Consider the following 26,145-nt stretch of genomic DNA (forward strand, 5'->3'; position numbering starts at 1 on the left):
CCGCAGGCCTTGATGGCCAAGGAAGGTGCATTCATAACGTGGGCAACAGATTGAGAGTCAACCTGCAAAATTCCTTTCAAACATGCCAATGGCTGGCGGTAAGAGCGGGAGGGACTTCTGGTCAGCCACGCTTGATGTGGAGTCATGCCCAAGCTATAAGAAATAAAAGCAAATTACTGCGGATGCTGGAATCTAAAACCAAAAGAGAAAATGCTGGAAAATCTCAGCAGGTCTGGCAGCATCTGTAAGGAGAGAAAAGAGCTGACGTTTCGAGTCCAGATGAGCCTTTGTCAAAGCATTGACAAAGGGTCATCTGGACTCGAAATGTCAGCTCTTTTTTCCCCTTACAGATGCTACCAGACCTGCTGATATTTCCAGCGTTTTCTCTTTTGGTCCCAAGCTATGAGCCTCTGGTAACAGACTAGCGACCGGGAATTGCTAGCTCTGGAAATAGACGGAAGGCTGCCTAAGTGTACCACCAGGTGTGGGAAAGAGAATTGGAATTCAAGGATGAGTCAAACCAAAAGGTAGAAAAGGCATGCATTTATTGCATCGTCTGTTAACAAATCGATAGCTTAAGAAACACTCGCATTGTAAAAATTGTGTTTTCCTGTTCCATCCTCCTCCCCCCCCACCCCCCCCCCCCCAAAAAACGGACATACGTCACTGCCCCATCACATTCTTTCTGCTTTCTAACAAGCTCATTATTGAGCGTAAAACTGAAATGGGAAGACTGCGCAATTAACGCTTTAGCCCACGTCACATTCATTTTGCCTGACTTGGCAACCCTCGAGAAGCATCGCACTGCTTTGAGCTTCAAGCATGTTCATCAGTTAACATTGCACAGTTAACAGCGGGAGGGGGAATATCTTCTCAGTATCAAAAGGCCAGTTTGATGGACAAGTCCAAAAGCCGCGAATCATAAAAATACAGAGGGGGGAGGTGGCATCCCATTGTGGTCACAGTGTAGAGACGCGTGCGAGTCTTCACAAACCTCTACACCTTCAACTTGTAAACAAAGCCAGCCTAACTCTGAGCAAAAATAAAAACCAAACCAATAAATACAAAATAAAGCAGGTACTTCTGCATTCATTTTACAAAAAAAAGATACATCTCCAATGTCATTCGCATAAAATACAAAAGGTCAAATTTTAAAATACAGCCTTTCATATCCCCGTAAAAATACAGAAAAGAAATATTCTTTACAAAAATAGTGCAAAAATCCCGCACTCCAGGTCCAATTTTCTAATGAGGATACTGAACGGTTATGTACAAATGGCAAAACGTTTTTTTGAGTTAAATCGGTCAGAAATGCATCTGCCTTTACAACCATGCAAAAATTGTCAATATATTGCTCGTAATATTTAAAAGTGAACAGTTTCAGAACAGTAATTACATTTGAAGACTCGAGAACAATCACTCCCTGTTCCTCAAGATGTGGAGATGTCGGCGTTGGACTGGGGTGGGGCACAGTAAGTAGTCTCACAACACCAGGTTAAAGTCCAACAGGTTTATTTGGCAGCACGAGCTTTCGGAACGTTGCCCCTTCATCAGGTGAGTGGCAGCACGAGTTTTCGGAGCGTTGCCCCTTCATCAGGTGAGTGGTGAAGGGGCAACGCTCCAAAAGTTCGTGCTACCAAATAAACCTGGTGTTGTGAGACTACTTACTATTCCTCAAGAGTTAAAAGTCCATCCTCCATATGCTCAAAATAATCTTCTCAACTTCCAAGTTCCAGTGGTAAGCTTTATACTGCAGTGCACTACTAATTTAAAACTTTCTTTTTTAAAGAGTAGCTGAAATCAAGAACATTCAGTCTTGGGGAGCTGAATCCCAACAAGGTTAAAGCCACAGTGAATCCCTGAAGAGGTTTAAGAGCTGAATGAAGTTGGGAGGGTCGCACCTATGTCGAGGCAGGATAGAATAAACCCAGGTTAATTCTTGCACACGCGACGATTGCCAACAAACAGCACATTACGGAGCATCAACGCGTTTGGCTGAATTCCGGGTAGAGTGCGCTCGTCTCTTGACGCAAATCGGTGCAGCCACAAGACAGGGGTCTCGAACGTTTAGCAATATTATCACACAAGTGTCGTGGGTGCTCAGATCACATTCCTTCTCCCGCTATTTTAAGGCAAGGCAGTGACCCTCTTTGTTAAAAGGGTGGTGGGGGGAGCGGGCGGGGAGGGGGCGGGCAGGGAGGGGGACACCAGATCCAAATGCTTTCATACCAGCAACCAGTCAGCAGCAATTTCTACCCTACCCTCAGCGCAAAGACAATCGTCGGAATCTTCCCATCCCGCTGCAGTGAACGGAGATTTATCCGGCTGCCAGGTTCTCCGACCTGTAGCGAGAGCGTGAAGGGCAGGTAAGATCGCGCCCACTGTGTATTTTCCCTAAGGACTGACACCATAGGTGCAGAGAGTCGCCAAGCCCTCCACTGCCTGGGTTCCGACATGGGTGGGAACATCACTCCCATCAGGACGACAGTATCCCTTCACCACTCTGTTGTTTGGAAACCAGGGGCACGATCTTATTCCCCGCTCACACTACACTCGCGCTGCGGTGGGGTCGGAGAATTTGACACCCAGCCAAATCCCCGGTCACTGCAGCGGGATGGGAAAATCCCGCCCGGCGTGAACGGTGGCAAGATTCCGGCCTAGAAGGTCGAATCACTCTACTGCCTTTATTCATTTATTGCAAGTCCTACTGTTTCGGTTCGACTTAGCACGCGTACCGACGCCCAGGGCGGAATCCTCCGGTCTCGCACGCCCCGCTACCAGCGAGAACGGGAGAATCTGGCGCTCAGCCGAATCTCCGTTAGGGTTAGCGGGACTGGAGAATCCCAGCCGCGGGCGAGGTTGGAGAATCCTGCCCCCACCTCCCCCCCCGAATGGAGCGTACACTCGGGACGCAGAGTTACGCAACTGGAAGCTGAGAGCCTGCCGAAAGCTGGAATTCCTATTAAAACATGCGCCTTGAGAGGGGGTACAGAAAGGTCAGGGTTGTATCTGTCTGGCCACCGTTACGGTGTAGAGGTTGGCAGGCCACACTATTTGTTTTAACGGTCACATCTGCTCAGAGAAATCTATTCAGTGGCTTTAGTGGTGTGCACTGCTTATTTTATATAAAAAGTACAAAAATGTGGAACATTCATTAACCTATAAAAAGCATTTCAAAAGGCTACAGGCAGAGCCTGCGTATCATAGTCATGTAGCATTTCATCAAGATTGTCATACTCAATTCCACAACTAGGAAGAGGAAAAATAATCCAAACAAACCAAGTTTCCGAGTTCAAAAAAGGTGGGGACAGAAAGTCCACAGAAGCACAATTCTTTGGTCCAAGTCCTGCTAGTGGCGGTCGCTTCGGAGGCAGGAGCCCTCAGCAGTCTCCGGCGACTGTTCGTTTCCTCAGACCCCCGTCCGACATCTCGCTGTCCGACACCTGCTGGTCCTCCTCGAAGGCGGACTCCTCCCCCGAGGCCTTGCTGCTCGGGCCGTTCTGTTCATCCTCGGCTCCCGACTCGTGCGCCTCCCAGTCTGGAACATCCTCCTCCCTCTTCTCCAGCTCCTCCGAGTCTTCATCCTCCCCTCCAATTATCTCTGTAGGGGGAGAAGGGAGGGCGGGGGGGGGGGTTAAAGGTGCCCCCCGGGGTCAGCTTATTTAAAAATTAATTTCGCAGGGTGAGTGTGTCACAGGCTGGGCCAGCATTTATTGTCTGACTGCTCTCCATTTCCAGAGGGCAGTTGAAGGACTTCTCAGACTTTTGAATGGATCTACCTCACACTAAGTTGATCTTTCTCTACACCCTAGCTGCATGACTGCAACACTACAGTCTGCACCCTCTCCTTTCCTTCTCTGTGAAGGGCATGGCACAGTGGTTAGCACTGCTGCCTCACAGCGCCAAGGACCTGAGTTCGATTCCTGGCTTGGGTCACTGTGTATGTGTGTGTGTATGTGTGGAGTCTGCATGTTCTCCCAGTGTCCGCATGGGTTTCCTCCGGGTGCTCCGATTTCCTCCCACACTCCGAAAGACGTGCTGATTAGATACATTGGCCATGCTAAATTCTCCCTCAGTGTACCCGAACAGGCGCCGGAGTGTGGCGACTAGGGGAATTGCACAGTAACTTCATTGCAGTGTTAATGTAAGCCATACTTGTGACTAATAAATAAACTAACTTTGCAGGACTTTTCAGACTTTTGAATGGACCTACCTTATTAAGTTGATCTTTCTCTACACCCTAGCTATGACTGTAACACTGCATTCTGTACCTCTCCTTTCCTTCCCTATGAACGGGAGCAGCACGGTGGCACAGTGGTTAGCACTGCTGCCTCACAGTGCCAGGGACCTGGGTTCGATTCCCGGCCTCCGGTCACTGCGTGGAGTTTGCACGTTCTCCCGTGTCTGCGTGGGTTTCCTCCGGGTGCTCCTATTTCCTCCCACACTCCAAAGATAGGCGGGTTAGGTTGACTGGACATGCTAAATTGACCCTTGTATCAGGGGAATTAGCTGGGTAAATGAGGGTTACAGGCATAGGGCCCAGGTGGGATTGTGGTCGGTACAGATTCGATGGGCCAAATGGCCTCCTTCTGTACCGTATGGATTCTATGGCTCCCTGAACTTTGTCTATATAGTGCGCATTCGACAATAATAAATCATGACGTGGAGATGCCGGCGTTGGACTGGGGTGGGCACAGCAAGAAGTCTCACAACACCAGGTTAAAGTCCAACAGGTTTACCTGGAATCACGAGCTTTCGGAGCACTGCTCCTTCATCAGGTGAGTGCAAACCGTCAGGTAATCATCCTTCATCAGGTAATAAATCAAAGCAAATCAAATCAGTTGAGAGTCAACCACATTGCTGTGTGGCTCTGGAGTCACACAAAGGCCAGACCGGGTAAGGATGGCAGATTTCCTTCCCTAACGGACATTAGTGAACCAGATGGGTTTTTTTTCGACAATCAACAATAGTTTTACGGTCATCATTTAGACTTTTAATTCTAGATTATTATTGAATTCAAATTTCACCATCTGCCATGATGGATTCGAATCCAGGGTCTCCAGATCTGAATCACTGGCCCAGCGACGTTACCACTTTGCCACTGCCTTCCCTAAAATGCTCCAATTGTCTGGTAGACAACCCATCTTCCCAATACCCCTAAGCCTCCTGACATCCGCATGCTATTAATTCACAACCAGAAGGTGGGTCACTGAACCCAGCATCAAATCAGTACTTGCTCCTTTTACTGTAGCTCGGATGGTATGGAGGGAAAATTCGTTATTAAATGCAACAACTTTGCCCCCCTCCCTCCCTACAGAAAAGGGCCGGACCCCTGCTCAACTCATTAGTATGCACAATCTGAGGCGAGACATGCACTTTATTACACAGCTCCGAAGATCAGAAGGGTTTTCAAGACGGACTCTTGCCCACAGGTTAGCAATGCCAGATTGTGGAAATAAATCAGTTACAGGCAGCTCATAGTGCGGCTGTAAAGGGTATAAAGCAAGCATCTGTTTCGGCAGGCAAAAACGTCCGGATGTCAGCAACAAATATCAAAATTATACACTCATTTCTTTCAGAAGTGGCACAGTGGTAAGCACTGCTGCCTCACAGTGCCAGGGACCCGGGTTCGATTCCAGCCTTGGGTGTGAAGTTTGCACATTCTCCCCGTGGATTTCCTCCGGGTGTTCCGTTTTCCTCCCGCATTCCAAAGATGTGCGGGTTAGGTGGATTGGCCATGCTCAATTGTCCCTTAGTGCCAGGGGGATTAGCAGAGTAAAATATATGGGGTTGTGGGAATAGGGCCTGGGTGGGATTATTGTCGGTGCAGGCGCGATAGGGCCTCTTTCGCACGCTTCTGCATTGCGGGGATTCTATAAAAAAATACTTTCAAAGAAGTTGCTAGTCTTCTCCGGTTATTGGGGTAGCGGGATGGATATTAAAACCAGCTGCAACAGCGCATTGGGAATGGGGTGGAAAAGAAAGTAAAGTTCTGACTGAATGCAGCAAGTTCACAACCAACTGCCGACACCCTATTAAATACCCGCCCTACATCCATAGGTTGAGGGAAGGATAATATCTGCAGTTCAATTAAATCTACCTACGCACACAGTTCTTTGGTGACCCTTACAATTGCCAAACAGCACCTGACCCGTGCTTCCAAATGGGATGCAAAACACTGCGGGACAATAATCTGCTGAACTAGTTACACGTGCAAAATAATGCTGTACCCTATGGTGGGTGGTAGAGTGGTCAGCACTGCTGCCTCCCAGTGCCAGGGACCGGGTTCAATTCCAGCCTTGGATGACTGTGTGGAGTTTGCATGTTCTCCCCAGGTCTGCGTGGATTTCCTCCGGGTGCTCCAGTTTCCTTCCACGCTCCAAAGATATGCATGTTAGGTGGACTGGCCATGCTAAATTGCCCCTTAGTGTCCCAAAGATGTGCAAGTTCGGTGGAATGGCCATGCTAAATTGCCCCTTAGTATCCAAAGATGTGCAGGTTAGATGGACTGGCCATGTTAAATTGTCCCTTGGTGTCCAAAGATGTGCAGGTTAGGTGGATTGGCCATGCTAAATTGCCCCTTAGTATCCAAAGATTTGCAGGTTAGATGGATTGGCCATGTTAAATTGTCCCTTGGTGTCCAAAGATGTGCAGGTTAGGTGGATTGGCCATGCTAAATTGTCCCTTGGTGTCCAAAGATGTGCAGGTTAGGTGGATTGGCCATGCTAAATTGCCCCTTAGTGTCCAAAGATGTGCAGGTTAGGTGGATTGGCCATGCTAAATTGCCCCTTAGTATCCAAAGATTTGCAGGTTAGATGGATTGGCCATGTTAAATTGTCCCTTGGTGTCCAAAGATGTGCAGGTTAGGTGGATTGGCCATGCTAAATTGTCCCTTGGTGTCCAAAGATGTGCAGGTTAGGTGGATTGGCCATGCTAAATTGCCCCTTAGTGTCCAAAGATGTGCAGGTTAGGTGGATTGGCCATGCTAAATTGCCCCTTAGTATCCAAAGATTTGCAGGCTAGATGGATTGGCCATGTTAAATTGTCCCTTGGTGTCCAAAGATGTGCAGGTTAGGTGGATTGGCCATGCTAAATTGTCCCTTGGTGTCCAAAGATGTGCAGGTTAGGTGGATTGGCCATGCTAAATTGCCCCTTAGTGTCCAAAGATGTGCAGGTTAGGTGGATTGGCCATGCTAAATTGCCTCTTGGTGTCCAAAGATGTGCAAGTTCGGTGGATTGGCCATGCTAAATTGCCCCTTCATGTCCAAAGATGTGCAGGTTAGGTGGACTGGCCATGCTAAATTGCCCCTTGGTATCCAAAGATGTGTATGTTAGTGGATTGGCCATGCTAAATTGCCTCTTGCTATCCAAAGATGTATAGGTTAGGGGGATTAAGCAGGGCAAATACATGGGGTTACAGGGATAGGGTCCGGGTAAAGGTGCTCTGTCAGAGACTCGGCACAGGTCCGATGGGCTGAATGGCCTCCTTCTGCACTGTAGGGATTCTATGATAAGATTCTAATGGACACTGCTGCAGGTGGAAACAAACCAATGTGCTGAATGGCGCACCCTATCTACCGCAGTTACAAAGTTACTGTGTGACAGATAAGGACATGCGAGTCGTGTTAAACTGCTGAGCTTCTTACCTGTTACCTGGTATTTCTGTTGACGTTTGGGTGGGCAGATACAGTCAGCAGTTAGCACCAGAAGCTGAAAAGATCAGATCAGGATTTGATACGGAGTACAAAATGTAATGAGTGTATTTTACATCCCAACATTAAATGCCCTCTGTGCAAAGGAGACTGATTTAACAGCTTGGCTAGCAATACGAACAGTCTAATGAACTCCCACTCATCCTTACCAGAGAATAAATGCTGAGTGTATCCTAAAAGATTGGACTTTTAAAATTTGAAAAAGGTCACTTGCTTACATAAATCAAGGTATAGATTACAAAAGCAGGGAAGTCATGTTGGAGTTATACAGAACTTTGGTGAGGCCACAGCTGGAGTACTGTGTGCCATTCTGGTCGCCACATCACAGGAAGGAAGGGATTGCACTGGAGGGGGTGCACAGGAGATTCACCAGGATGTTGCCTGGGATGGAAGTTATGAAGAGAGGTTGGATAGGCTTGGGTTGTTTTCGTTGGAGCAGAGAAGATGGGGGGAGATCTGATTGAGATGTACCAAGATTAATAGAACGTAGAACAGCAACAGCACAAACAGGCCCTTAGGCCCACAAGTTGCGCCGAACATGTCCCTACCTACTAGGCTTACCTATAACCCTCTATCTTTCTAACTTCCATGAACTTATCCAAAAGCCTCTTAAAAGACCCTATCGAATCCGCCTCCACCACCACAGAGGGATGTGGACAAGAATGGATAACGAGCAGCTGTTCCCCTTAGTTGAAGGGTCAGTCATGAGGTGACATAGGTTCAAAAGATGAGGGGCAGGAGGTTTAGGGAAGATTTGAGGAAAAACTTCTTTACCCAGAGGGTGGTGAGGGTCTGGAATGCGCTGCCTGGGAGGGTGGTGGAGGCGGGATGCCTCACATCCTTTAAAAACTGGATGAGTAATTGGCACATCATAGCATCCAGGGCTCTGGGCCAAGTGCTGGTAAATGGGATTAGGTGGGCAGGTCAGATATTTCTAATGTGTTGGTGCAGACTCGATGGGCCGAAGGGCCTCTTTCGCACGCTATGATTCTTTGAAAATATAAGTTTGACACAGAAAATTACACCCCAAAGAGAAGTATACAAGTGAAATAGTTTCATTTGAATTAAACATTTTGTGTGTTATAAAGAGGCATCCCTGCCTCTGAGCCAGGAACTCCAGGTTCGAGTCCCAGCCCAGGACTTGATGGCCAAGGAAGTTATGTTCATAACGCGGCCAAACAGGTTGAGAGTCAACCTGCAAAATCCTTCCCACACACTAAGGCTGGCGGTAAGAGCGGGAGAGGCTCCGGTTCAGCCACACTGGATGTGGAGTGGTGCCCCTCAAGCTATAAGCCCCCTGGCAACAGACTAGCGACCTGTTCCAGGAATTACCTGCTACGGAGTCTAAAGTCCGCCTCAGTGCACCGCTGGATACGGAAGAGAAGAATTCAACAGCAGAATTGATCAGGGTATAGAATCATAGCAACCCCACAGTGCAGAAGGAGGCCATTCAGCCCATCGAGCCTGCACCAACAACAATTCCACCCAGGCCCTATCTCCATAACCCCAGCCTGCTAATCCCCCTGACACTGAGGGGCAATTTATCATGGCCAATCAACCTAACCTGCACACCTTTGGACTGTGGGAAGAAACCAAAGCACCCGCAGGAAACCCACGCAGACACGGGGAGAACGTGCAAACTCCACACAGTCACCCAAGGCCGGAATTGAATCCAGGTCCCTGGCGCTGTGAGGCAGCAGTGCTAACCACTGTGTCGCTGTGCAGCTAACCTCAATCAATTAGCCCCAATTCCTTACACCAAACAACTGATAACTATTAAAGGGAGCAGCACTGCTGCCTCGGAGTGCCAGGGAACCGGATTCGATTCCCAGCTTGGGTCACTGTGTGTGGAGTTTGCACATTCTCCCTGTGTCTGCGTGGGTTTCCTCCGGGTGCTCCAGTTTCCTCCCACAGTCCAAAGATGTGCGAGTTAGGTGGATTGGCCATGCTAAAATGCCCCTTAGTGTCAGACGGGCTAGCTAAGGTAAATGCATGAGTTATGGGGAAAGGGGCCTGGGTGGGATTGAGGTTGGTGCAGGCTCGATGGGCCGAATGGCCTCCTTCTGCACTGTAGAGATTCTATGAGTCTATATTCGTGGTTTGGTTCAGATTCACACGTCAGAAAGAGTGCACGGACTTACCAGCCCAAGGAGCAGACCTGCCAGCAGAGTAGCTACAGCAAAGATTATGTAGGAACCCCAGGCTGGAATGCCCAGTGTGTCCGTCAGGTAGCTGTGCATTTGCTGAAAATCAAAGAGAAACATTTTACACGGACAAATTAATCAGAAATTTACACAAATTCACTTCACCCTAGTACGTAGCAAAGCAACTGTCAGTCAAAAAAAATATTGCATCAAGATGGAAACATATATTAAAGATCACCAACACTGTTCTTTCCGATATCTTTCTGTTGTGTGTAACAGATGTAAAGCAAGTCTTTAACTTACACCTGCACCTGAAATTCGGCACGTCCGCTACGAGTCACCAATTTCTACCGACGCACCACAGAAAGCATCCTTTCTGGTTGTATCACAGCTTGGTATGGGCTCCTGCTCTACCCAAGACCGCAAGAAACTACAAGGGTCGTGAATGAAGCCCAATCCATCACGCAAACCAGCCTCCCATCCATTGACTCTGTCTACACTTCCCACTGCCTCAGGAAAGCAGACAAGGATCCAACGCCCCCCGGGCATTCGCTCTTCCACCTTCTTCCGTCGGGAAAAAGGTACAAAAGTCTGAGGTCACGTACCAACCGACTCAAGAACAGCTTCTTCCCTGCTGCTGTCAGACTTTTGAATGGACCTACCTCGCACTAAGTTTATCTTTCCCTAGACCCCAGCTATGACTGTAACACTACATTCTGCACCCTCTCCTTTCCTTCTCTATGAACGGTATGTTCTGTCTGCACAGCGCGCAAGAAACAATACTTTTCACTGTATACTAATACATGTGACAGTAATAAATCAAATCTAACTCAAAGCATGTAATGGATGATTTTCAGACGGGGAGATGGTGATCCCCAAGGGTCAGTTTGAAATCTATTAGTCTGATAAACAGGAGAGACGGTGGCATTGTGATAAGGTCGCAGTGGTTAGCACTGAGCCAGGTTCCCGGGTTCAATTCCGGCCTCGGGTCACTGTGTGTGTGGAGTCTGCACCTTCTCCCCGTGTCTACGTGGGTTTCCTCCGGGTGCTCCAGTTTCCTCCCACACTCCAAAGATATGTAGGTTAGGTGGATTGGCTGTGCTAAATTGCTCCTTAGTGTCCCAAGATGTGTAGGTTAGGGGGATTAGCCATGGCGAATGTGTGGAGTCACAGGGATAGGGCGGAGGTGGTGGCCTGGATGAGATACTCTGTCAAAGTCGATGCAGTCGTCGATGGGCCGAGTGGTCTCCTTCTGCACTGTACGGATTCCATGATCTTTATTTAAACCAACAACCAGACCAGAGACACGTGCCGGAATTTTACCGGCACCAGAATCGGGGCAGGCGAGGCTCACAGAACAGCATTCTCCAGTGGCCTCAGGCGGGCAAGGCGGTAAAATTCCAGCACCGGAATACACAGATCTATAGACCGGCGTGAATGGGCCGAATGGTCTCTTCTGTAACTGTACAGTGCTGATTCTACACCCTCTGTGAACAACGGCCTGAACGAAATCTCCAAAGCTTAAAGGAATACTAATTCTGAAAGGGAGACCGTGCTTTGAGAACAGCAGGCTCCGTCAAAGAGGGGCCGGCCGTCAGTAACTCTTTTCAAACACAAATTAAATCAAAATAGATTTGCCATTCCTACTTCAGCACTTCCAACAACATGCTCGCTTTCTGAAAATTAAAAATCTATGCTACCCGATCGACAGATCTGTACGAAAGCCAATTAATAATCCCAACTGCGAAGCTTACCAGAATGTGCATGTTCAACCTCATCACTTGTGACAGATTACTTACAGGATCTAAACGGCATTGATTTTAATAGTGCATTCGATTGATAAACATTAAATCAACGACTCGTTTTGGAGATAGAACAAAGAACATTACCCCACAGGAACAGGCCCTCCAAGCCTGCACCGACCATGCTGCCCGACTGAACTAAAACCCCCTACCCTTCCGGGGACCGTATCCCTCCATTCCCATCCTATTCATGTATTTGTCCAGACGTCCCTTAAAAGTCACTATCGTATCCGCTTCCACTACCTCCCCCCATCAATGAGTTCCAGGCACCCACCACCCTCTGTGTAAAAAACTTGCCTCATACATCTCCTTTAAACCTTACCCCTCGCACCTTAAACCTGTGCCCACGAGTAATTGGCTCTTCCGCCCTGGGGAAAAGCTTCTGACTGTCCACTCGGTCCATATCCCTCATCATGGGAGAGGCTCAGAGAAATGGGTTGCATGTTGCAGCATATCCCTTTGCGCTTTCGTCCCAATGCAGCCACGCCCACAAGGTGTCTGCAATTCACAGAATCATAGAATCCCGACAGTGCGGAAGGAGGCCATTCGGCCCATCAAGTCTGCACCGACCACAATCCCACCCAGGCCCTATCCTCATAACCCCATGTATTTACCCTGGCTAGTCCCCCTGAGACTAAGGGGCAATTTAGCATGGCCAATCAACCTGACTCACACATCTCTAGACTGTGGGAGGAAACCAGAGCACCCGGAGGAAACCCATGCAAACACGGGGAGAACGTGCAGATTCCACACAGACACCCAAGGCCAGAATTGTTTAATTCAAGAAAGATGTCACATAAAAATTTGATCAATACAATAATGGCTGATTGATAAAAGCTAAATACTGCAGATGCTGGAAATCTGAAATTCTAAATAAAAATGCTGGAAAATCTCGGGGGGTCCGGCAGCATCTGTGGAGGGGGAGAAACAGCGTTGACTCTTCTTCAGAGTGAAAGAGAGTGAGAGCTCTGCCTGCTCCCATAATCACTGACCACCTACTCTGCTTCCACCTCCCCTCTTGTCCAGCACATTAACCATCACGTCTCTCCCTCTCCTTCGCTCCAAAGAAGAGTCACACGGACTTGAAAGCGTAGCTCTGATTCTCTCTCCACAGCTGCTGCCGGACCTACAGAGACCGTTCAGTCTTTCTTTGACTTACCCAACATCCTTTCAAATATGGGACTGTCTAAACACCGTGGGCAGCACGGTGGCACAGTGGTTAGCGCTGCTGCCTCACAGCGCCAGGGACCTGGGTTCAAATCCCAGCTTGGGTCACCGTCTGTGTGGAGGTTGCACATTCTCCCCGTGTCTGCGTGGGTTTCCTCCGGGTGCTCCGGTTTCCTCCCACAGTCCCAGGATGTGCGGGTTAGGTGGATTGGCCGTGCTAAATTGCCCCTTAGTGTCAGGGAGACTAGCTAGGGTAAATGGAAGAGGTTATGTGGATAAGGCCTGGGGTGGGATTGTGGTCAGTGCAGACTCAATGGGCCGAATGGCCTCCTTCTGCGCTGCAGGATTCTATGATTCTAAACCTTATTGCTCTGGGTCTAATTCTTTTTTTCAACCCCTCCCGTCCATTACTGCTGCACCAAAATAATTCTCCACCCTTCTCTGGTGAATTCAATTAAAAATAACATTATAAAATACAATTTGCTAAAGCCTCCTCCAGAGGACTTGCTATTTATTCACAGCTACCAATTTCATGCATCGCTTCATCCCAAGGAGATCAACGACAGTGGATTTCACAAATCGCCCACCAACACAGAACAAAAACAAAAGGGTGAGAAATTCTTCAAGAAAAAGATTCACACCAAGTTAAAATCTCTGGGCACCAGAATATTCAAATATTGCTTTCAATCAGTGATTGAAATCTATTACACTCATGGAAACCAAAACAACTGTGCCAATTTGCACACTATATCTAACAGTACGAGAATGTCTACAGTGCAGAAGGAGACCATTCAGCCCAACGAGTCTGCACCCACTCTCTGAAAGAGAATATTAACCAGACCTCCACACACCCCGCCTTATCCCCGAAACCCTGCGCATTTAGCATGGCCAATTCACCTAACCTGTACATCTTTGGACACCAAGGGGCAATTTAGTATGGCCAATCCACCTAATCCACACATCTTGGAATACTAAGGGGCAATTTAGCATGGCCAATCCACCTAACCCACACATCTTGGGATACTAAGGGACAATTTAGCATGGCCAATCCACCTAATCCACACATCTTGGGATACTAAGGGGCAATTTAGTATGGCCAGTCCACCAAAGCCATCATCTTCGGACACTAAGGGGCAATTTAGCATGGCCAATCCACCCAACTGCACATCTGTGGGCACTAAGGGGCAATTTAGCATGGCCAATCCACCCAACTGCACATCTTGGGACACTAAGGGGCAATTTAGCATGGCCAATCCATCTAACCCACACAGTTTGGGACAATAAGGGGCAAATTAGCATGGCGAATCCATCTAACCCACTCATCTTGGGACACTAAAGGGCAATTTAGCATGGCCATTCCACCTAATCCGCACATCTTTGGACTGTGCGAGGAATCTAGAGCACCCGGAGGAAACCCACGCAGACACAGGGAGAACATGAAAACTCCACAGTCACCCAAGACTGGAATCAAGCCTGAATCCCTGGCACTCTGAGGCAGCAGTGCTAAACCCTGTGCCACTGTGCCGCCCCATGCCCGAGTAAGTGAATCGCATAACATTTTATCAGCACTGGGTGCAACTTTCTAAGTTCTATTCAGGCACACGGGCTAGGATCTGCGTGCTGCTCCCCTCACAGGTAAACGACAACGTTCCTTTTACACAGTCGAGACTTGTAACAGGCCCGACAAACAATTAATTTATTAAAAAACCATATGATCGCACGCGGAATGGTTTGCCAGCGCTTTGGTCGACACTTACTCTGATCCAGACCGAGAGTCGGAAAAGGCCAGCCATCCCAGACATTCTAAAAGGAGGATGGGAAAAAATAAAAGGCAACAAATTAATCAACGCGATTTAATTGACCGCCGTCCCCTGTCAGCCGCACTGCAAATCAACAAGGGTGGCCACAGGGCAAGGACATTGAAATGAGTCGGCAGAGCACGATGGGCTGAATGGCCTGTCCCTGTGCTGCATGGTTCGAATCCAAAACGGACAAGGCTGGTAGGACGGTGCCGAATAATTGTTTTTCCACCATCTCAAGACTCTTTCTAGCCAATGAAGTACTGAGTGCACTCACTGGTGTAATATAGAGAGGGGGGGGGGGGGGGGAAACCAGGGTACACAGCAAGATCCCACAAACAGCAATCTGATTTGCTCTTTAATTGGATGGGAATGCCGCTGGCCTTGGGAAGTGGAGCTGGGCTGTTACCTTAGGGCTCTGCATTCCGTCTAGAAATCGTAGAATCCTTACAGGGCAGAAGGAGGCCATTCGGCCCATCATGGAAATTAGAAGCAGGAGGAGGCCATTCGGCCCTTCGAGCCTGCTCCGCCATTCATTTTGATCATGGCTGATCATCAAATTCAATATCCTGATCCACCCCTTCCTCCCATATCCCTTGATCACTTTAGCCCCAAGAGCTATATCTAATTTCTTAAAGTAAAGTAAAGTTTATTTATTAGTCACAAGTAAGGCTTACATTAACACTGCAATGAAGTTACTGTGAAAATCCCCTAGTCACTACACTCCGGCGTTCAGGTACACAGAGGGAGAATTTAACATGATCAATGCACCCTAACCAGCACGTCTTTCAGACTGTGGGAGGAAACCGGAGCACCCGGAGGAAACCCACGCAGACACGGGGAGAACGTGCAAACTCCGCACAGACACTGACCCAAACCAGGAAATGACCCCGGGTCCCTGGCACTGTGAGGCAGCAGTGCTAACCACTGTGCCGCCCCAGACAACGTTTTGGCCTCAACTATATTCTGTGGTAGTGAATTCCACACATTGACCACCCTCTGGGTGAAGACATTTCTCCTCACCTCAGTTCTAAAAGGTTTACTCCTTGTCCTGAAACTATGACCCCTAGTTCTGGACTCCCCCAGCATTGGGAACATTCTTTCTGAATCTACCCTGTTAGAATTTTATAAGTTTCAATGAGATCCTATCTCAGTAAAGGAATTATCCCCAAAGGTAGGGGAGTCGAAAACTAGAGGCGAGAGGGGAGAGATACAAAAGGGTCCAGAGGGGCAATGTTTTCACACAGAGGGTGGTGAGTGTCCGGAACAAACTGCCAGAGGTAGTAGTAGAGGTGGATACAATTTTGTCTTTTAAAAAGCATTTAGATAGTTACATGGGTACGATGGGTATAGAGGGATATGGGTCAAATGCGGGCAATTGGGATTAGCTTAGGGGTTTTTTAAAAAAAAGGGCGGCATGGACAAGTTGGGCCGAAGGGCCTGTTTCCATGCGGTAAACCTCTGTGACTGTATGACTCAGTCTTCTAAACTCTAGTGAATATAATCCCAATGGACTTCGTCTCTCCTCATTTGACAGACCTGCCATCCCAGGAATCAGCCTGATAAACCTTCACTGTACTCCCTCTATAGCAGATAAGGATCGTGCCTGCACCGACAACAATCCCACTCAGGCCCTCTCTCCGTAACCCCATGTATTCCTCCTGACACGAAGGGGCAATTTAGCATGGCCAATCAACCTAACCTGCACATCTTTGGAGCGTGGGAGGAAACCGGAGCACCCGGAGGAAACCCACGCAGACACTGGGAGAATGTGCAGACTCCACACAGACAGTGATCCGAGGCCAGAATCAAAACCGGGTCCTTGGTGCTGTGGGGCAGCAATGCCAATCACTGTGCCACCGTGGTGTAGGAACACCCAAAAAATGAATAATCTTAACAAAAACACATTATTTAAAGTGGTGCTTGAGGTGTTAGATATTGTCAAGAGTCAAAGCAGATCCAACAGTGCGGCACTCCCTCCAGTAATGCATTGGAGTGTCCTTGAATTTTGTGCTCAACTCATTGGGGTGGGACTTGAACCACAACCTTCCCATTCAGAGACGAGAGTGCTACCCACTGAGCTAAACAGACCATCAATGTCTGTGCTCTGACTCCAACCTATCCTAATTACAGCTTGTGAGGCAATAGGGCCCATTTGAGGAAGGCATGGCCCAGTGGCATTGTCACTGGACAGTAATGCAGAGACACAGGGTAATGCTCTGGGGACCCGGCTTTGAATCCCACCACGGCAGATGGTGAAATCTGAATTCAGTAAAATTTTAGGAATTAAAAGTCGAATGATGACCATGAAACCATTGTCGATTGTTGTAAAAACTCATCTGGTTTGCTAATGTCCTTTAGACCATAAGATACCGAAGAAGAATTAGGCCATTCAACCCATCAGGTCTGCACCGCCTTTCAATCATGGCTGATATTTCTCAACCCCATTCTCCTGCCTTTTCCCCGTAACCTTTGATCCCCTTACCAATCAAGAACCTATCTATCTCTGCCTTAAATACACTCAATGACCTGGCCTCCACAGTCTTCTGTGGCAATGAATTCTACAGATTTGCCACCCTCTGACTGAAGAAATTCCTCATCTCGGTTCTAAAGGGTCGTCCCTTTACTCTGAGGCTGTGCCCTTGGATCCTAGTCTTTAGGGAAGGAAACCTGCCGTCCTTACTGATCTGGCCTATATGAGTCCAGATCCACAGCAATGTGGTTGGCACAGTGGTTAGCGCGAGGAACCCGGATTTGATTCCAACCTTGGGTCACTGTCTGTGCGGAGTTTGGTAGGAATAACAGCAAAATAGTATTTATTATTTAAATGGTAAAGAATTGCCGCATGCTGCTGTGCAGAGGGACCTGGGTGTCCTTGTGCAAGGATCACAAGGAGTTGGTTTGCAGGTACAGCAGGTAATTAAGAAGGCAAGTGAAATTTTGTCCTTCATTGCGAGAGGGATGGAGTTTAAAAACAGGGAGGTTATGTTGCAGCTGTATTAGGTGCTGGTGAGGCCACACCTGGAGTACTGTGTGCAGTTTTGGTCTCCTTACTTGGCACTGGAGGGGATGCAGAGGAGATTCACTAGGTTGATTCCGGAGTTGAGCGGGTTGGTTTATGAGGAGAGACCGAGTAGACTGGGACTATACTCATTGGAATTCAGAAGAATGAGGGGGGGGATATAGAAACAGAGAAGATTATGAAGGGAATAGATAAGATAGAAGCAGGGAAGTTGTCTCCACTGGCCGGTGAAACTAGAACGAGGGGAGCATGGCCTCAAAATAAGGGGGAGCAGATTTAGGACTGAGTTGAGGAGGAACTTCTTCACACAAAGGGTTGTGAATCTGTGGAATTCCCTGCCCAGTGAAGCAGTTGAGGCTACCTCATTGAATGTTTTTAAGGCAAGGATAGATAAATTTTTGAACAGTAAAGGAATTAAGGGTTACGGTGAGTGGGCGGGTAAGTGGAGCTGAGTCCACGATAAAATCAGCCATGATCTTATTGAATGGTGGAGCGGGCTCAAGGGGCCAGATGGCCTACTCCTGCTCTGAGTTCTTATCTTCTTATGCACATTCTCCATATGTCTGCGTGGGTTTCCTCCGGGTGCTCCGGTTTCCTCCCACACTCCAAAGATGTGTGGGTTAGGTGGATTGGCCATGCTAAATTGACCCGAGTGTCAGGAGGACTAGCTAGGGTAAATGAGGGTTAAGGGAATAGGGCCTGGTTGGGATTGTGATCGGTACAGGCTCGATGGGCCCAATGGCCTCCTTATGTATTGTAGGGATTCTATGACTCTCAAATGCCCTCTGAAATGGAGGGCAGTTAGGGATGGGCAATAAATGCTGGGCCCAGCCAGCGACACCCACACCCTGTGAATGAATATTTTAAATTATAACAATAGACTGGAATGTCCTTGGATTAATGGATGATGCGGGCAAGGAAGTCATAATGGCCGACACACACATGGTTCGGAGATGTTCCTCTGGGAATGGTGTGGTATATCCGACTGCTTTGTGTTTGGAACCAAGTTGGGTGCCAATACTCATCGAGTCAACCGTTTATTTCTCCCAGAAAGAAATGAAGTTCATTACACGATGGAAGACGGAGATTTCCATCCACTAATCGATTCCACAGCTTTCCACTTCTTCTCCCTGACGAAACTCTCGAAATCTTCCAGCATCCTGGCTCCGTGATATTTCCGAAAAGCACCGTCTTTGGCACTGGCAAGAGGGAGATGAAACGTGACAAAGTAAACAGCAGGTTGCAAATTGGCCGCAGCTCAGAAGATTAAAACAATACAAGCAAGCAATTTACAGTCACGTATAAAATCACAAATAAAATGCGGGGGAGACTCAAAAGTACAGGGCTGGGTGATTGCAACATGAACACTGCTTACAGAGGTGATGAATAATGTAGAGGGATCTGGCAACAGAAATGTTACATTCACCAAGTTATCTTTCTTTCTGCTAAAGGAAGGGGCAGAACAACATCAGGGTGGGTGACTGAACATGGCCTGTGCCCGGGCATCCCCGTGCCAGCAAATAGGTTGAGATGACATGACAGTCACTGCTCACTCCGTAGGACCCGTGGCTTCAGTACGCACCCACACGCACCACCAAAAGGCACGCACGCACATGCATCTCCGTGCACCTCCAAAATACACGCAACCACAAAACCTACACACCCAATTCCAAACATAAAAACACATGCACAAGCAAGAGGACCCCCTTTCTAACGCTGGCCTCAGCAACTCTCAGCTGCTTTACACATGGGCTCCAACACAAGGCCTGGGCTCAACTAATCTTTTTTAAAATTCATTCATGGGACAAGGGCATCGCTGGCTGGCCAGCATTTATTGCTCACCCCTAGTTGCTCTTGAACTGAGTGGCTGGCTTGGCCATTTCAGAGGGCAGTTGAGAGTCAACCACATTGCTGTGGCTCTGGAGTCACATGTAGGCCAGACCAGGTAAGGACGGCAGATTTCCTGACAATCGACAATGGTTTCATGATCATCAGTGGATTCTTAATTCCAGATATTTTTTATTGAGTTCAAATTCCACCATCTGCCGTGGCGGGATTCGAACCCGGGTCCCCAGAACATTAGCTGAGTTTCTGGATTAACAGTCTAGCAATAATACCACTAGGCCATCGCCTCTCCACCTGACAGCATGAGCACAATGCATAAATATCGTCAGGTGAGATGCACTGCTGTCAACATCTGGAATAGAGTTCCCAATTGGTGGATTTTAACTCCAAGCTCAATAAACACTCCCTACTTCATCAGTAGGACTTTTACATTTCCCACATTGGTCACCTTCACAACCCCTCAGTGACTGTAATCTTAGAATCCCGAAAGTGCAGAAGGAGGCCATTCAGCCCATCAAGCCTGCATCGACTCTCCGACAGAGCATCCCACCCAGGCCTTATCCCCGGAACTCCTATTAATCCCCTTAACCTACACATCCTGGGACAGTAAGGGGCAATTTAGCATGGCAAAATCACCAAATCCAAGGAGGATGTTGCCTGGTATGGAGGGCATTAGCTACGAGGAGAGGTTGGAGAAACTTGGTTTGTTCTCACTGGAACGACGGAGGTTGAGAGGCGACCTGATAGGAGTCTACAAGATTATGAGGGGCATGGACAGAGTGGATAGTCAGAAGCTTTTTCTCAGGGTGGAAGAATCAATTATTAGGAGGCATAGGTTTAAGGTGCGAGGGGCAAGGTTTAAAGATGTACGAGGCAAATTTTTTTTACACAGAGGGTGGTGGGTGCCTGGAACTCGCGGCCGGTGGAGGTAGTGGAAGCAGATACGATAATGACTTTTAAGGGGCGTCTGGACAAATACGTGAATAGGATGGGAATAGAGGGATATGGACCCCAGAAGAGTAAGGGGTTTTAGTTCAGACAGGCAGTATTCGGTGCAGGCTTGGAGGGCCGAAGGGCCTTTTCCTGTGCTGTAATTTTCTTTGTTCTTTGAATAGTTCCCCAAGAGTCTAAAGCACAGAAACAAGTCATTCTGCCCATCTGGTCCATACTGGCCCTCACACTTCACATGAGCCTTGCGATTTCCCTTCTTCATTGCACCCTATTTCCCTCTATTCCTTTTGCCCTCACGTGCTTGCGTAACTCCCCTTTAAGTTTATCTATGCTATCTGCCTCAGCCACTCCTTATGTCAAGTGTCCCACATGCCCAGCACTCTGGAGGCTCAAGAGGTTTCTCCCCAGATCCTTACTGGATTGAGTGGTGGTCTTTTATTTTGGCCTCAAGGGCTTGGTCACACCCCCACAAGCACAAACATTTTCTCCACTCACCCACCCACCCTACTTCGTTACCATGGTAGCACAGTGGTTAGCACTGCTGCCTCACAGCGCCAGGGACCCGGGTTCGATTCCCGGCTTGGGTCACTATCTGCGTGGAGTCTGCACATTCTCCCCGTGTCTGCGTGGGTTTCCTCCGACAGTCTAAAAGACGTGCTGGTTAGGGTGCATTGACCCGAACAGGCGCCGGAGTGTGGCGACCAGGGGAATTTCACAGTAACTTCATTACAGTGTTAATATAAGCCTTACTTGGGTCTGATAATAAATAAAACACCTTAAAGACCCCTAACATTCTACTCGACTGTACCCAAGACCACAATTAGCGGGATAAACTGTCCAACCTTCGGCTGAAACAGCCAGGAAGACAAGGGACTTCAAATCCTTAACCCAGATTGCTGGGGAACGTGAGGCCAGAGATGCAAAGAGAATAGTTATTTATTTCCCCCCCCCCCGTCCAAAAGTTTCCCTCAAGCTTCACATTTTTAGGAAATAATCAACAAATGTTGCGTCACATGTAGATTTTGCTTTTCAAAAAAAATCCAATTTTAATTGGCACATTGCATGAACAGGCACAACAATACACCCTGTACTTACTGGTAAATGGTTGGCAAAGTCGTGACGAAGAAACGGCCACTCAAACCTAAGGAAAGATTTGGAGAAAAGACAGGAACAGTTTGGTCAGAGCATTCCATCCTCGTGTCTGATTAATCCCGGCAATTAGTCATTGAAATGCGATCTGCAAAAGACGCGAATGTGATGAGGAAAAACAGGGCGAGTGATTGGGGTTTGGAATGTACCGCCTGGAAGTGTAGTGTAGGCAGGTTCGATCGAGGCATTCAGGACAGCACTGGGTGCCGGCACGGGGGCACAGTGGTTAGCACTGCTGCCTCACAGCGCCAGGATGTGGAGATGCCGGCGTTGGACTGGGGTGGGGACAGTAAGATGCCTCACAACACCAGGTTAAAGTCCAACAGGTTTATTTGGAATCATGAGCTTTCAGAGCGCTGCTCCTTCACTCAGGTGAGTCTCACCTGAGGAAGCAGCGGCACTCCGAATAAACCCGCTGGACTTTATCCTGGTGTTGTGAGACTTCTTACTGCTCACAGGGTTCGCGTTCAATTACCACAGGAATGTGGAATTCACTACCACAGGAAGAAGCTGATGCTAAAACATTGAATGTATTCAAGAGGCGGCTGGATATAGCACTTGGGGTGAATGGGATCAAAGGTTATGGGGAGAAAGCAGGATTAGATTATTGAGTTGGACAATCAGCCCATAATCGCGATGAATGTCGGAGCAGGCTCGAAGGGCCAAATGGCCTCCTCCTGCTCCTACCTTCTATGTTTCAATTCCGGCCTCGGGTCACTGTCTGTGTGGAGTTTGCACGAGGTGCTCCGGTTTCCTCCCACCGTCCAAAGATGTGCGGGTTAGGTTGATTGGCCATGCTAAATTGACCGTAGTGTCGGGGGGGGGTCAGCAGGGTAAATATGCGTGGTTATGGGGACAGGGTCTCTGTGGGATTGTGGTCGGTGCAGATATGATGGGCCGAATGGCCTCCTTCTGCACTGTAGGGATTGTATGATTAATTAAATAGAAGCAACGTGCAGGGATGCAGGGAAAAGGCAGGTGAATGGCACCAAGTTATGACGCCCGTCTGAAGAGCCGGTGAGGACACAATGGGCCGAAAGGCCTCCTTCTGCACCGTAACAATTCTGCAATTTCAGAGAGAACAATGAGGTTCTTTTATCAGAGTGCATTATGCGCTGTGGATCCTTTAATGAGTGGCGAGATGTGTGCGTATATTTTCAGGTAATGTAAAAGGCATTTAGAACATAATTTGATTTATTACTGAGACATGTATTGGGAAACAATGAAAAGTATTGTTTCTCGCGCATTATACAGACAAACCATACCGTTCATACAGTACATAGGGGAGAAGGAAAGCCGAATATAGTGTTACAGTCATAGCTAGGGTGCAGAGAAAGATCAGCTTAATATAAAATAGGTCCATTCAAAAGTCTGATGGCAGCAGGGAAGAAGCTGCTTTTGAGTGGGTTGGTGCATAACATCAGACTTTTGTATCTTTTTCCTGACGGAAGAAAAGTTTAAAGTTTATTTATTAGTGTCACAAGTCGGCTTACATTAACGGTGCAATGAAGTTACTGCAAAAATTCCCTAGGTGCCACACTCCGGCGCCTGTTCGGGTACACTGAGGGAGAATTTAGCATGGCCAATCCACCTAACCAGCATGTCTTTTGGATTGTGGGAGGAAACCGGAGGAAACCCATGCAGACACGGGGAGAACATGCAAACCCCACACAGACAGTGACCCAAGCCAGGAATTGAACCCGGGTCCCTGGCGCTGTGAGACAGCAGTGCTAACCACTGTGCCACCATGCTGCCCCAGAAGGCGGATGTCCGGGGTGCGTGGGGTCCTTGATTATGCTGGCTGCTTTTCCGAGGCAGTAGGAAGTGTAGACAGAGTCAATGGATGGGAGGCTGGCTTGCGTGATGGATTGGGCGACGCAAATGCCTCGGAGTCCATCTTGGCCCTTGACTAAGTGGTTGCTAGGGAAGCCATTGTGCTCCCTGCCTTCAATCACATGTTTACACAATGGGTGCTAGTAGCTGGAGGGGGTGGGGGGGAGAAAGTTTGTAACTGAAATCATTGGAATGTAATTACAACGACTTCACGTGGGAGGATTCGAGTCAGATGGGGCACCATTCCATTCTGAATGCAGGCCAGATGACAGGATTAGTCCCTTCCTATTGACCGTGAAAGCTTCTCCGCTTTGGATTAAGAGCCTGCCATTGTCAGGACAATGGAGCACTTCCAGTAAAGCACAGCTTGTATCAGGTTCATATTTCTGCAGTGCGCTGGGATTAAATCCCAAGGAAACTGGTGCAAAAAATATATAAACAGGATGACGGGAAGAGTGATCCGACTCCAAATCCTTCTGACTGAGGCCGTTTTGTGTGCTGAACACTAGATGGTGCAACTCTACAGGGAAGTGTCGTGTTAATTGTCCGTCAGTTGTACCTCATTTATGATCACGTGCTGACAAGAAGGGGAAAGGGAGGGCAAAGCAAGGTCAACTCACTCAAACGGACTGCTTAGATCAAACAATTCAACACTTCGTACCTCCTTCAGTCTGGAGGGTAAATACAGCAACACAAACAACACATGCAATTAACTGGGCTAACAGATTGCTCTATAGTCAGATCCTCTGGGCACCACGGTGGCACAGTGTTTGGCACTGCTGCCTCACAGCACCAGGGACCCAGGTTCGATTCCCGGCTTGGGTCACTGTCTGTGCGGAGTTTGTGCATTCTCTCAGTATCTGCGTGGGTTTCCTCCGGGTGCTCTGGTTTCCTCCCACAGTCTGAAATATGTGCTGGTTAGGTGGATTGGCTATGCTAAATTGCCCCTTAGTGCCGAAAGATGTGCAGGTTAGGTTGATTGGCCATGCTAAATTGCCCCTTTGTATCCAAAGACATGCTGGTTAGGTTGATTGGCCATGCTAAATTCTCCCTCAGTGGACCCGAACAGGCACCGGAGTGTGGCGACTCGGAGATTTTCACAGTAACTTCATTGCAGTGTTAATGTAAGCCTATTTCTGACACTAATAAACTTTAAAAAACATGTCTGGCAAAAGCACAGGTACCACCAGAGATTTTGCAATGTGGTCCCTCCCACATGTCAGAAGTTTCATTTCTGAAGGGCAGCCAGTGTTCGCAATCACTGACAGGGGAATGTGCCTTCCAATGCAAAATCCAGTTCATGTCCAAATTTAGAAGTTGTTAGCGTCTCCGTGTAACCTCTCATCCGATGGCTGGCTATTAATCTAAAGATGTTCACCAACAGAAACATATGGACAAGTTTTTCTTCAAGAAACCACTTCATATGCTGCCCCCTACAATTATGATTGTCTGTCTTCTAATTATTGCATTGTGAGGACATGAAAGAAAACAGATTTGTTTATTTTCAAAAAACAAATCCATTCTTCAGATGTGGGCGCCCCTCGCAAGGCCAACATTTCTTACCCACCCCTGACCGCCACCGAGAAGCTGGCAGTGAGCTGCCTTCGTGAGCCGCTGATGTAGCTACACCCACGCTGAGTTCAGGGAGGTAGTTCCAGGGTATTGTCCCAGACGCACTGAAGGAACGGCCAAGATGTCTGAAGGGCATGTGGAGGGAGGGGAATGGGGTGGGGGTGGAATCTCATGCAGCCAAGCCAATCTTCCTCACAAATAATACCATCAAGGACAGACCAACTGGTCACTCACATCCAGTGTTGCTTGTGGAACCTTACCATTTCACCGAATGTGGGCCTCGCTGGCTAGGCCAGCTTTTGTTACCCATTCCTAATTGCCGTCAAAAAGGTGGTGGCGTTGGTGAGCCATCTTCTTGAACCCTTGCAGTTCACGTTGTACAAGTACACCAATAATGCAATTCAGGAGGGACTTCCAGGATTTTGACCCAGCCACAGTGAAGGGTCGGTGATGTTGTTCCATGTCAGGAAGGTGAGTGACTTGGGAGGGGAACCCCCATGCCGACTCTATAGTTAAGAAAGCTCACCAACGCCTCACCTTTCTCAGAAGACTAAGGAAATTTGGCATGTCCGCTACAACTCTCACCAACTTCAAAGTATTCTTTCTGGTTGTATCACAGCTTGGTATGGCTCCTGCTCTGCCCAAGGCCGCAAGGAATTACAAACGGGCGAGAATGTAGCCCAATCCATCATGCAAACCAGCCTCCCATCCATTGACTCCGTCTACACTTCCCACTGCCTCGGAAAAGCAGCCAGCATAATTAAGGACCCCACGCACCCCGGACATTCTCTCTTCCACCTTCTTCCTTTGGGAAAAAGACACAAAAGTCTGAGGTCACGCACCAACCGACTCAAGAACAGCTTCTTCCCTGCTGCTGTCAGACTTTTGAATGGACCTATCTCGTATTAAGTTGATCTTTCTCTACACCCTAGCTATGACTGTAACACTACATTCTGCACTCTCTCCTTTCCTTCTCCATGAACGGTATGCTTTGTCTGTATAGTGCACAAGAAACAATACTTTTCACTGTATCCTAATACATGTGACAGTAATAAATCAAATCAAATCGGTTGGTGGTGCCCCCAAGCATTCTGCACTTGTAATTCTAGATGGTGGTTGTTGTGGATTTGGAAGATGATGTTGAAGGAA

At 48.1% G+C, this 26,145-nt stretch overlaps 1 protein-coding gene across 1 annotated transcript in view; it reads right to left on the minus strand.

The window, feature by feature from the left end:
- Positions 1-530: 530 nt before the first annotated feature.
- Positions 531-26,145, minus strand: part of tmx4 (thioredoxin-related transmembrane protein 4) — a 55,741-nt gene continuing 30,126 nt past the window's right edge. Inside the window, exons 3-8 of the mRNA XM_078230361.1 lie at positions 21,538-21,583; positions 18,717-18,845; positions 14,583-14,628; positions 9,854-9,955; positions 7,647-7,710; positions 531-3,601 (exon numbers count right to left, since the gene is read on the minus strand). Coding sequence (XP_078086487.1) covers positions 3,381-3,601; positions 7,647-7,710; positions 9,854-9,955; positions 14,583-14,628; positions 18,717-18,845; positions 21,538-21,583 — 608 coding nt within the window. The 3' untranslated portion in view covers positions 531-3,380. The remainder of the gene's footprint in view (positions 3,602-7,646; positions 7,711-9,853; positions 9,956-14,582; positions 14,629-18,716; positions 18,846-21,537; positions 21,584-26,145) is intronic.

The sequence above is a fragment of the Mustelus asterias genome, chromosome 15 (assembly GCF_964213995.1).
Source record: "Mustelus asterias chromosome 15, sMusAst1.hap1.1, whole genome shotgun sequence".
NCBI classification, from domain to species: Eukaryota; Metazoa; Chordata; class Chondrichthyes; order Carcharhiniformes; family Triakidae; genus Mustelus; species Mustelus asterias.